Source organism: Lissotriton vulgaris, chromosome 1_1 (genome assembly GCF_964263255.1).
Source record: "Lissotriton vulgaris chromosome 1_1, aLisVul1.2, whole genome shotgun sequence".
In the NCBI taxonomy this organism is placed as follows: Eukaryota; Metazoa; Chordata; class Amphibia; order Caudata; family Salamandridae; genus Lissotriton; species Lissotriton vulgaris.
In genome coordinates, this window is record NC_141685.1 from 1,724,566,329 (window position 1) to 1,724,580,027 (window position 13,699).

The following is a 13,699-nucleotide window of genomic DNA, read 5'->3' on the forward strand; positions in this document are numbered from 1 at the left end:
TTACTAAGAAATGATGCAATAGTGAAGGATACAAAAACAGAAAGAAAGTAATGTAGAAAGAGAAAAAAAAAGGAAAAAGAAATAGAAAGAGAACAAATTCCTAAAGGTAAATAAGATACTAAAAGAATGTAAGATATCAAATCAAAATCAGTAAAGATAAGAAAATAAAAGAAAAATGAGTGAAAAGGAGAGAAGTCTGATTGAGAAACTATAAATAAAAAAGAGGAATAGAAGATGATTGAGAGTGAGTGAAGTAAAGTAACAGAGTGAAGGGATGAAAGGAATGAAGTTAGTATAGAACGATGGATAAAACAGGAGTGAGAGAGTAAGTACACAGAAAGACAAAAGGAAGAACTAAGTGAACTACAGTACAATGGATGCGAAAGAAAAAAAAAGGAGAAAAAGAAAGAGAGGGTTAGGAAACTAAAGCAGTGGTACTGTGAGAATATGAAAAAGATAAAAAGTGGTGGAAGGAACAGAGGAAATGCAGACAGTTCCTATTAGATTAAGAAGTTGTGAATGAAGTGCACTAAAGAAACAGCGATGAAAAAAGAGTGTAAATTAGTAAAGAGAGGTAAATAAGGGTGAAAAAGAAAATGAGTATAAGACAATGTGAACACAATATAAATTACACAATGCAAACTACACAATAACTTCTACAATATGTTACATTATTTATTTTTGCTGTTCTCAGAATATATTGAATTTCACTTAAATTAGTGAGATCAAAGTCTTCATCATATAACAGCGGGAAAAAAAAAACACAATCTAAAAGATTGTGTTTAAAAAAATCCATTCAAACATACATCTCATATAAGTACACTAATCTTTGATTCACTTACTTTTCCGTGAGACCAAATTGCAGATAGTGAAGGTCCTTTTGGTGGAAAAAAGTCTGCTGTGCTCTATAACTTCCATTTCATCGACTTCCTATGAAAAAAGATCTAACAACATCATATGTTACACTTTCCTCACGGCCAATTTGTGTCAGATATATCAGTATTTTTTACTTTGAGATCCACTTAAAGTATCTACATGAGATTGCAGATAGTGAAGGTCCTTTTGGTGAAAAAAAGTCTGCTGTGCTCTATAACTTCGATTTCATCAACTTCTAACAACATCATATCTTACATTTTCCTCACGGCCAATTTGTGTCAGATATATCAGTATTTTTTACTTTGAGATCCACTTAAAGTATCTACATGAGATAAATAATTTCAAATATTAGATTAACTAACTAACTAACTAACTTTTATTAACTATTCCCGTCTTCAAAGGCCAATTCCCTTTACTAAAACTTTGGTTTTAAAAACACTAGATAAGAATTTGTAGAGTCATAAGGCAAACGTTGTTTATAAGTTAAATGAGAATCATTGCAGTAACTCCATCCATTTTCAGATTTTAAGTAGCATGTATAATGTCCTGAGGTGGTCGAAGATCCATCATGATAAATAATAGCTTCAGTTGTAAAGGTCCTTCCAGAAATTGATAACTGAGAAGCCACAAAATTTTTGATAGAAGTTGTCAATTTAGTTCCATCAGGTCTACATCGTTGGAAAACTAAAATAATATACTGCCCATACCTTTGTATAAATAATGTGGACAGCATTGTACAGTTACATTGGGTACACACCATATTATGATCTGCTGCTTTAACTAGATTTTTAAAAGACACTGATTTACAGTCTGGTAAAGTCAAATATATAAATCTTTCAGTGTCTATTGTAGTAGTACTTGATAAACTACAATTGTGGCAGTCATGCTGCCATTGATAAGAAAGACTGAAAAGATTATCTACATCTACACCTTCATCTTCCAAAACACCAAACATATACATTAAAAATTCCTGACAATCCTGCTGAATGTTCTGTGAAAATTTATCTTGACCAGAACACAAATCTAAAATATTTCGAATTTCTGTTACACTTTCTATTTGTGCTGTAACACTGCTACATTTCTGAAACACAGAATTCAATAAACCACACAATCTTTGATCCCGATTTTCAACAATCTGTTCTTGTAAACTTTTAAGAAAAAAAACAACATTAACCACTACATTAGCATAGCAGTTGACACCAGAACTGTTTTCAAACTGAAATCCAACAACATTTTCTCCACAATTCTTTTTCTTCCTGTTTTCAATTACAGTTTTCTCTACTTTTTGTCTTTTTGCAACTACCTCACTACAATTATCCTCATTTCTTCTTTTTCGGCCTACCACACGTTTTTCAAACAGAGGATATTGAGGCAAATGTGGAGCATACTCTCTTCTTAACCTATTGTATTCTTTAACACAATCTAGATCGGCAGAAATCTTTGTCTCATCACACGCAATCAAGTACAATCCTGATAAAGTTCTGACTCGAGATAATGCCACATATGCCATACCCTCTTTAAACACAGATCTTCCAATGTTCACCAATGCACTATCTACACTTAAACCTTGAGATTTATGAATTGTCACTGCATACGCCAAACAAACAGGAAACTGTTTTCGGCGAACATATAAGTCTTTTACAAGTAAAAATCTAGCAGAACAACGACTTATTTGTTGTACTTGTTCAATGCCATCAAATTTTATTTTTAAAAATTCAATTCCATCTCTATTTCTGTAATTCACAAAATCAACAACATAACCCATTGCTCCATTTACCAGACCGCTTTCAACATTTAAATTCCTTCTCAAAATGATACGACAATTTAAACACACATTCAGAGTCTTTTCAAAACCAGCTGTTTTTGAAATACTTTTCTCCAATGAATGCAATTTAGTTTTCAAATTTTCTGACAAAACAATTGTTGCACCCATATGCTCTATTTTATCTATTGCTTCCAGTTTCACAATCTCTTCATTTTCTAAGTCTAACATTTTTTGATTGAAGATGGAACATTCTTGCAGAGTTGGCATCAAACATATCCCAGATTTCTTCTCAGTCATTTTTTTAAAAATATTCTCTGGAAGAATGTTTTCATTTGCATACAAATTTGAAATTAATCGACTATGCAAAGCTTTTTTCCCTTTCTCAGTCATTTTTCCAATTCTTACATCTTGTAGAATATTTTTATAATCTTCATCCTTGGCCTGTCGCATATTTTGAAGCAGTTCAGCATATTTAAAATTTAGCCATATATTAACATTTCCAATGCTTCCAAGGGACTTCCTGGTATCTTCATGCGTGAGCATTTTAAACACTGGTTGTCCTTTTACTGGAGTCAACTGCAATAGATCTCCAAAAACAATAATGTGTTTTCCTCCAAATAACACATCATAGTCTGTTTTAAGAATTTCTTGCATTCTCAAATGCACAAAAGCAAGCATTAGATTTGAGACCATGCTTACTTCATCTATGATAAGAAGTTTCATTTTCTTCAAGACTCTTGAAACTTCAGAACACGCATCTCCAGATAGCTTGTTGTAATGCAATTTATTATCATGTTCAACTGGCAGCATCAATAAACGATGTAGAGTAATCCCTTTAATGTTATGTGCTGCCAGACCAGTTGGAGCAGTTACAACACAAGACAGTGGTGAATCAGTCCTTTTCTGCAGATAACTTGCAACGGCTTTAATTAGAAAACTTTTTCCTGTCCCCGCTTCTCCACTTACATACAGTCGGACAGGGTCAAATAATATACATGAGCACTCTTTTTTCTCATGTCTGAATCCATGTTCAATCTGCTCTGTGACTTCATCATATATCTTTTTCTGCTCAATGTTTAGTTGCGTTACCAAATCTTCTAAGTTAACTCCATCCTCTTGAGCTTGTTCCATAGCTCTTTCCACCTCATCCATGGCAGTGGCAGCTTCATTTTGGATAATTGGTCCTCCTAGTGGATCCTGGCTCAATGAAGTAGAACTCTGACTATCTTGAGAACTGTTTCTAGCTATCTCTTCAGCAATTGTGGTTTCTTGCTCCATTTCTTCATTCAACATTTGCAGATAATTTAGAAAAATAGGACATTCTATGGTATCCTTAGTTGCATTAAAAGAGTCTTCATAACAGAGAAAATCTCCAAGTAGTTCCTCTTCTGTACGCCATGGCTTAAAGAGTTGCAAAAGAGCTAAATAGTAAAATTCTCTTTTGTCTGGAACTTCACAACTCAATTTTCGATGATTAATCAAATGGCCTTTTTTCTGCTTCACTAGACATCCTTCATAGCCAATGAGTGCATATTTTCCATTATTGATATCTTCTGTGATGTTCCTCTTATAACTGTAGTTTTGAAGAACTTCATACAAACATGTGTTCTCAAGGTGAGTACTTCTATTTGGATAGTATGTATCCAACATATTTGTCTTCAAAATATCTGTACTGTTTGGTTCTTTTTCCGCCAAATATTCAATTTCTTGTACAGATTTCAAAACTCGGTTTCGTGTTGCAGCAAGACCAAGACTCACCCAAATGATTGTTCTTGATTTGGCATAGAGACTTGCTGATGATAACCGATCAGAACATTCATATGCTCCAATTTCTCGATGCGACAACATCTTCAGACTGAAACTGTATAATTTCTTGCTTAGACTCTTTTCATGTGAAATGTCCTCCCACATTTCCTTCAGTTCTGTCTTTTCTTTTTTGGTGATGTAAGATGTCACATATCGAGCCACAGCAATAGAGTTGTCAGCAACGAACTGAATATCCATGTTAGCATTCCACATGGACAAAATCACTGGGTTGTAATCGTTGATGTACTTAGATTCTTCATTTCTTTTCAAATTATATGTGTTTTTGGGAGATTTTCTCGTCACAGTATGTCGTAGAGATGACATCAAATTATTTACTCTTCCTTTAGAAATCACTGGTCGAGGAAATGCAAAACGACATTTCGTGTAGTACTTTTCCTTGTTTTTAAATTTTCGACGACAGTACTTTCCACAACGATGAGATTGAAAACGTAAAACTTGTTGCCTTAAATTGTTTTCTTCAGTAGATTTTGGAACAGCACATGTTGAATACTCTTCAATGAAACTCATCACTGTTTCATCTGAATCTGATCCAAATTTGGGTGCATCTTTAATCCACAACAACATATGTATATGAGGAGCACCTCTCGCTTGATATTCCTTCCTCCAAAAGAAATCCAAAACCTCTCCAAGGGGAGGATTTTTTTTGTTGGTAATAAAAGACATCATAGCTTCAAATCTATGATTAAAATATCTGCAAACATTCACTGGATCTAAAGAACACAGTTCTCCTGGTGTTTTCAATTCTATATTTGGTATGTTTTCATTTGCCTCTCGTAGAAATTGAAGTAAATCGTCCCAGGCATACTCAGCACAGCTAAGAGTGAGGAACCATGTAGGAGTTCCTAAGTTTCTTAGCATACATTTCAATTCTCCATGACGACGAAACCAATACTCGTTGGTTCCACGTTGACATGCCATGAGATTGATTAGCTGAGATTCCAAAATACTGTCTTGCAGATTAACTTTCTCCATAAAGTCCCTTGCACATACATTTTGCAAATGAGGTCCACTTTTTAATATATGATTAACTGCATAAGAAAGCCCAGACAAATCACTTTCAAACAGTAGATGAAATAAATATGGAATGCATTGACGAAACCTTGGATCTTCTGCATATAATCTTAGAGTCCGGTATTCAGCTGCAGGAATTTGAACTGGTCGATCATCATATCGTCCACCACAACCTGTTGGAAATAATTGTGGAAAACAACGAGCTTCCAAACTTTCTTCCCATACACTAATGGGACTTCCTTTTGCTGCCTTCATTTGAAACAAGTCAATTGCATTTCCCATTACTTCTTTGGAATGCAAAGGATGAACAGTATAATGTTCATATATTTCTTCAGTTCTAGACACATCAACTTTTTCAATTTGACCAACTGAAGAATCACTATCTTCTTCTGTAGCTGTTTCCTCTACTCCAACACTTACATGTTTGTAGTACTCATTGTTTTTAACTAAATACAACGTTGCCTTCTTGACTTTTTTAACATCCACTAAATCTTGCCAAATTTTCTTACTCTTTGTTGGAACCCCATTAACTAGAATAACTAAAGGATCTTCTTCTACTCTTTCTACACCAATTGTATTAATATTTTTCTTTACATCTAGAGGCAAATAAACAACTCTTCCCTTTAATCCTCTCAGTAAATCTGATGGAGGCAATTTCCCTGTCTTAGGCTCCATGCGAACAATAGCCTGAAAAGGATGGACACATTGAATCAAAATAGATTCATAAGTATTTAGATCCATCAATTCAGAAGGAATATCTATCAACTGAAGATTATTATAAACTGCTCTTGCAGGCATTCTATTTTCATTTAATTTTTTCAAACAATAAGTGCAAATACGCTGATCCAAACTCAAATCAAAAGAATTCTCCACCAACAAATAACTTACAAAATCCTCCCATTCACTATTATTTTCCAATTCACTTTTTGCATATAAATCAACTAACCTAGTCTGAATTTTATAATGAGTCCGTCGACAACACACACAAGTTACATTAGGCCTCTCACTTGATTTCACCTTAAACTTGATAATTTCCTCATCAAACTTTTCAATACTTGAAATTTGTCCATTATCTTCTGCATTACCATCCATTACTATATCTATTTCTACACTGTCCTCTTTGTTCCCAAAATAACAAAACTCAATTTCTTCACAAATAGTCTTCACATCCACTTCAGATCCATGCAAAAGAGCACTATTTAACTGTTTAAGCTTAAGTGCAGGACTTTTTGCATAATACAACTTCCTCACTAATTTCCTTACGTTATTATGATGCACTGCTAACATCCTAAAATGATGAAAAACACTCCGACAAACTTTTCTAGAAAGACATGCTAGTGAATGCCCTTGCAAACCTGTGCTTTCTCTCACTCTGCAAGGATCTAACTCTTGCAGGATCTTCATTTTTTGTTTGAGACTTTTTTTACTATATGTACGTAAGAAATTTCGAAGCAAATCAATTGATTCCTGTCGCACACTACAAATACTACTGCATTTCCATGTGTACACTGGACCCTTAGTACGTCTCCCTAAAACTTCATCAGCTAAGACCTCTTCTGCATCTCTAGATACAAGTTTCTCTTTTTCCATCACACAACTATCTTTCACCTCATATGCACGACCACTGGTGTCAACTGCATGCACCAAATCATTTTCCTGAAAGTAACTCTCCTCATTAAAAAAAGGCTCAGAACTTGAACTATGCATCCATTCACCAGAAAATACTTCACAAAAATTACTCCGATTAATAATTCTTTTCCATCTACTGTTCGATTTGAAAACATCCATTGCCTTATTAAGTATCCTAATTCTATTGATTATTAAAATAAATAATTTTTTCTTAACTTCAAAAGCCTGATCAACAATCTTTTCTACACTTTTCTTTTTCTTGTAAAAAGCAGCTTTTAGTTTACTTTTCTTTTCATTTTTTAGCAAATTTAAAACTACCCTATTGCGAAACATTCGCCTACGAATGTCCCTAAAAACATTTACCCTTCTATTGCTAACCATTCTCTTCTCTCCTGGTCCAATGGAAACATTTTTTGTGGGCTTCTCTTTCCTTTTTAGATTTGTTGACTTTTTCTGTATATTCACATTAGCAATTTCATTTTTTTTCCTACGACATATGTTGCGAAGAAAAGACTTAATTGGCTTACCAGAAGCTTTTCTGGTGTTTTTTGAAGTAGTTGTTGAAGAGGATTCCATAAACTCTGTTGTTGATGTTCTCCTTTTCCGTATGGTATTTTTGATATTTCTTTGCCTTGAAGGCATTTTTGCTTCCTTTTCAGAAGTTGATTTGAATCTGTTGTTCTGTTAAAAAAACACATGAAAGACCACTATTAGCAAACAACAAAGTAATGTTAAAAAGCAAACAATATAAACAATAAATTGCAACATATTTAAGTTTATACAATAGCAACTCATGGCTTTATTTTTAAAGGCCTTGCGCCACCAGTGCGTCACTTATTACCCATGTTTAAAGTCAAGCATCAGCTGCACATGGCATTCATAAATAAGGGCCAAATGCAAATACCAATCAATTGCACCCAAAAATCGATTTTTCAATAACATGTAAGAAACACTGCGCAAAACCTAAGTACAACCACTCAATATCATCAAACAAAGTCAGGGTCTGATTTATAAAGGCCTTGCGCCACCAGTGCGTCACTTATTACCCATGTTTAAAGTTTTGCATCGGCTGCACATGGCAATCATAAATAAGGGCCAAATACATATACCAATCAATTGCACCCAAAAATCGATTTTTGAATAACATGTAAGAAACACTGTGCAGAACCTATGTACAACCAATCAATATCATCAAACAAAGTCAGGGCCTTATTTATGAAAGCCTTGCGCCACCAGTGTGTCACTTATTACCCATGTTTAAAGTCATGCATCAGTTGCACATGGCAATCATAAATAAGGGCCAAATACATATACCAATCAATTGCACCCAAAAATCGATTTTTCAATAACATGTAAGAAACACGGCGCAGAACCTATGTACAACCAATCAATATCATCAAACAAAGTCAGGGCCTTATTTATGAAAGCCTTGCGCCACCAGTGCGTCACTTATTACCCATGTTTAAAGTCATGCATCAGCTGCACATGGCAATCATAAATAAGGGCCAAATACATATACCAATCAATTGCACCCAAAAATCGATTTTTCAATAACATGTAAGAAACACGGCGCAGAACCTAAGTACAACCACTCAATATCATCAAACAAAGTCAGGGCCTTATTTATGAAAGCCTTGCGCCACCAGTGGGTCACTTATTACCCATGTTTAAAATCATGCATCAGTTGCACATGGCAATCATAAATAAGGGCCAAATACATATACCAATCAATTGCACCCAAAAATCGATTTTTCAATAACATGTAAGAAACACGGCGCTGAACCTAAGTACAACCACTCAATATCATCAAACAAAGTCAGGGCCTTATTTATGAAAGCCTTGCGCCACCAGTGCGTCAATTATTACCCATGTTTAGAGTCATGCATCAGTTGCACATGGCAATCATAAATAAGGGCAAAATACATATACCAATCAATTGCACCCAAAAATCGATTTTTGAATAACATGAAAGAAACAATGCGCAGAACCTATGTACAACCAATCAATATCATCAAACAAAGTCAGGGCCTTATTTATGAAAGCCTTGCGCCACCAGTGCGTCACGTATTACCCATGTTTAAAGTCATGCATCAGCTGCACATGGCAATCATAAATTAGGGCAAAATACATATACCAATCAATTGCACCCAAAAATCGATTTTTGAATAACATGTAAGAAACACTGCGCAGAACCTATGTACAACCAATCAATATCATCAAACAAAGTCAGGGCCTTATTTATGAAAGCCTTGCGCCACCAGTGCGTCACTTATTACCCATGTTTAAAGTCATGCATCAGCTGCACATGGCAATCATAAATAAGGGCCAAATACATATACCAATCAATTGCACCCAAAAATCGATTTTTCAATAACATGTAAGAAACACTGCGCAAAACCTAAGTACAACCACTCAATATCATCAAACAAAGTCAGGGCCTTATTTATGAAAGCCTTGCGCCAACAGTGCGTCACGTATTACCCATGTTTAAAGTCATGCATCAGCTGCACATGGCAATCATAAATAAGGGCCAAATACATATACCAATCAATTGCACCCAAAAATCGATTTTTGAATAACATGTAAGAAACACTGCGCAGAACCTATGTACAACCAATCAATATCATCAAACAAAGTCAGGGCCTTATTTATGAAAGCCTTGCGCCACCAGTGCGTCACTTATTATCCATGTTTAAAGTCATGCATCAGCTGCACATGGCAATCATAAATAAGGGCCAAATACATATACCAATCAATTGCACCCAAAAATCGATTTTTGAATAACATGTAAGAAACACTGTGCAGAACCTATGTACAACCAATCAATATCATCAAACAAAGTCAGAGCCTTATTTATGAAAGCCTTGCGCCACCAGTGCGTCACTTATTACCCATGTTTAAAGTCATGCATCAGCTGCACATGGCAATCATAAATAAGGGCCAAATACATATACCAATCAATTGCACCCAAAAATCGATTTTTCAATAACATGTAAGAAACACGGCGCAGAACCTAAGTACAACCACTCAATATCATCAAACAAAGTCAGGGCCTTATTTATGAAAGCCTTGCGCCACCAGTGCGTCACTTATTACCCATGTTTAAAGTCATGCATCAGTTGCACATGGCAATCATAAATTAGGGCAAAATACATATACCAATCAATTGCACCCAAAAATCGATTTTTCAATAACATGTAAGAAACACGGCGCAGAACCTAAGTACAACCAATCAATATCATCAAACAAAGTCAGGGCCTTATTTATGAAAGCCTTGCGCCACCAGTGCGTCACTTATTACCCATGTTTAAAATCATGCATCAGTTTCACATGGCAATCATAAATAAGGGCCAAATACATATACCAATCAATTGCACCCAAAAATCGATTTTTGAATAACATGTAAGGAACACTGCACAGAACCTAAGTACAACCACTCAATATCATCAAACAAAGTCAGGCCTTATTTATGAAAGCCTTGCGCCACCAGTGCGTCACTTATTACCCATGTTTAAAGTCATGCATCAGCTGCACATGGCAATCATAAATAAGGGCCAAATACATATACCAATCAATTGCACCCAAAAATCGATTTTTGAATAACATGTAAGAAACACTGTGCAGAACCTATGTACAACCAATCAATATCATCAAACAAAGTCAGAGCCTTATTTATGAAAGCCTTGCGCCACCAGTGCGTCACTTATTACCCATGTTTAAAGTCATGCATCAGCTGCACATGGCAATCATAAATAAGGGCCAAATACATATACCAATCAATTGCACCCAAAAATCGATTTTTGAATAACATGTAAGAAACACTGCGCAGAACCTAAGTACAACCAATCAATATCATCAAACAAAGTCAGGGCCTTATTTATGAAAGCCTTGCGCCACCAGTGCGTCACTTATTACCCATGTTTAAAATCATGCATCAGTTTCACATGGCAATCATAAATAAGGGCCAAATACATATACCAATCAATTGCACCCAAAAATCGATTTTTGAATAACATGTAAGAAACACTGCGCAGAACCTAAGTACAACCAATCAATATCATCAAACAAAGTCAGGGCCTTATTTATGAAAGCCTTCCGCCACCAGTGCGTCACTTATTACCCATGTTTAAAATCATGCATCAGTTTCACATGGCAATCATAAATAAGGGCCAAATACATATACCAATCAATTGCACCCAAAAATCGATTTTTGAATAACATGTAAGGAACACTGCACAGAACCTAAGTACAACCACTCAATATCATCAAACAAAGTCAGGCCTTATTTATGAAAGCCTTGCGCCACCAGTGCGTCACTTATTACCCATGTTTAAAGTCATGCATCAGTTGCACATGGCAATCATAAATAAGGGCCAAATACATATACCAATCAATTGCACCCAAAAATCGATTTTTGAATAACATGTAAGGAACACTGCACAGAACCTAAGTACAACCACTCAATATCATCAAACAAAGTCAGGCCTTATTTATGAAAGCCTTGCGCCACCAGTGCGTCACGTATTACCCATGTTTAAAGTCATGCATCAGCTGCACATGGCAATCATAAATTAGGGCAAAATACATATACCAATCAATTGCACCCAAAAATCGATTTTTGAATAACATGTAAGGAACACTGCACAGAACCTAAGTACAACCACTCAATATCATCAAACAAAGTCAGACCTTATTTATGAAAGCCTTGCGCCACCAGTGCGTCACTTATTACCCATGTTTAAAGTCATGCATCAGCTGCACATGGCAATCATAAATAAGGGCCAAATACATATACCAATCAATTGCACCCAAAAATCGATTTTTGAATAACATGTAAGGAACACTGCACAGAACCTAAGTACAACCACTCAATATCATCAAACAAAGTCAGGCCTTATTTATGAAAGCCTTGCGCCACCAGTGCGTCACTTATTACCCATGTTTAAAGTCATGCATCAGTTGCACATGGCAATCATAAATTAGGGCAAAATACATATACTAATCAATTGCACCCAAAAATCGATTTTTCAATAACATGTAAGAAACACGGCGCAGAACCTAAGTACAACCAATCAATATCATCAAACAAAGTCAGGGCCTTATTTATGAAAGCCTTGCGCCACCAGTGCGTCACTTATTACCCATGTTTAAAATCATGCATCAGTTTCACATGGCAATCATAAATAAGGGCCAAATACATATACCAATCAATTGCACCCAAAAATCGATTTTTGAATAACATGTAAGGAACACTGCACAGAACCTAAGTACAACCACTCAATATCATCAAACAAAGTCAGGGCCTTATTTATGAAAGCCTTGCGCCACCAGTGCGTCACTTATTACCCATGTTTAAAGTCATGCATCAGCTGCACATGGCATTCATAAATAAGGGCCAAATACATATACCAATCAATTGCACCCAAAAATCGATTTTTCAATAACATGTAAGAAACACTGCACAGAACCTAACTACAACCACTCAATATCATCAAACAAAGTCAGGGCCTCATTTATAAAAGCCTGGCGCCACCAGTGCATCACTTATTACCCATGTTTAAAGTCATGCATCAACTGCACATGGCAATCATAAAAAAGGCCAAATAAAAATACCATTCATTTGCACCCAAAATCGATTTTTAAATAACATGTAAAAAACACTGCGCAGGACTTATATACTAACATACAATTTCACTTCTAAAACATAACTATCTGCTTCCAAATATTCTCCATAGAGAAAATAAATCTCTATCTAAATTAAATGAATCATTACTTACCTTTAGAAATGCTTTTGGAGATTGAAAACAGTGTCAGACACACACACCAATTTTTCTTTAGCAGAGGAGAAGGTGTGCTCTCAATACACTGAAACCAAGACTGGCATAGAAAATCTCTATCTTTGTACACATATGCCTTAATTCAACCAATGAAAACTCTTCCCTCACTATTTTCAAACCAACACCCATCCCCCTCTCAAACCTTTCTATCTGTTACCATAGCAACTCCCTCCTAACTGAACTGTAAGGTTCAAAAGTTTATCTTACAATGTTGCAAATTAACTCAGCAAGGATGTTTGACCTGTCAATACAGCAGCCTATACAGGGTATTTTTGCTTTTGGTGACTTTTTTTAAACCATTCAAATTGCTTCTTTCACACAACATAACCATACACCCTAACTTTCAGTTTTCAACTATCTGAATCCACCAATCATTGCTAGTGATTCAAGAGCACAGAAACTCCACAATTATTTTTTTGTGAACTCCTACTGTTCCAACTGCCATTTCATTCCCACACTTCATCTGACTGGACCAGAACCTTCTCACATCATGTACTCTGTTTGGGTTATTGGACATAGCTACATCCACTGGGCTCAAAGGTATGCAGCTAGCAGAAATTTTCATAACCTTGATTTATCAAATGTGGAAATCAAGTGGATTGGCCACAGAGGATTAAAATGTCACCAATTGATACCATTGGTGAAAACCTTTTTGCATCTGCCAGAACCTGACCTTATAATTGTGCACTGTGGTGGAAACGATCTAGGCACATTAACTGGGGTAGGTCTGGAAATGCTATTAAAGGACACCTTT

At 35.6% G+C, this 13,699-nt stretch overlaps 1 protein-coding gene across 1 annotated transcript; it reads right to left on the bottom strand.

The window, feature by feature from the left end:
- Positions 1-1,210: 1,210 nt before the first annotated feature.
- Positions 1,211-12,990, bottom strand: LOC147751110 (uncharacterized). Its single transcript, XM_086937773.1, has 2 exons — positions 12,886-12,990; positions 1,211-7,789 (listed from the first exon to the last, which is right to left on the bottom strand). The coding sequence occupies exon 2, from the start codon at positions 7,748-7,750 to the stop codon at positions 1,292-1,294; it is 6,459 nt and encodes a 2,152-aa protein (XP_086793899.1). The 5' UTR covers positions 7,751-7,789; positions 12,886-12,990; the 3' UTR covers positions 1,211-1,291.
- Positions 12,991-13,699: the final 709 nt, after the last annotated feature.

Excerpts from the sequence above, each read along its gene's own strand:
- LOC147751110 (XM_086937773.1), bottom strand. The coding sequence starts at position 7,750 with ATGCCTTCAAGGCAAAGAAATATCAAAAATACCATACGGAAAAGGAGA.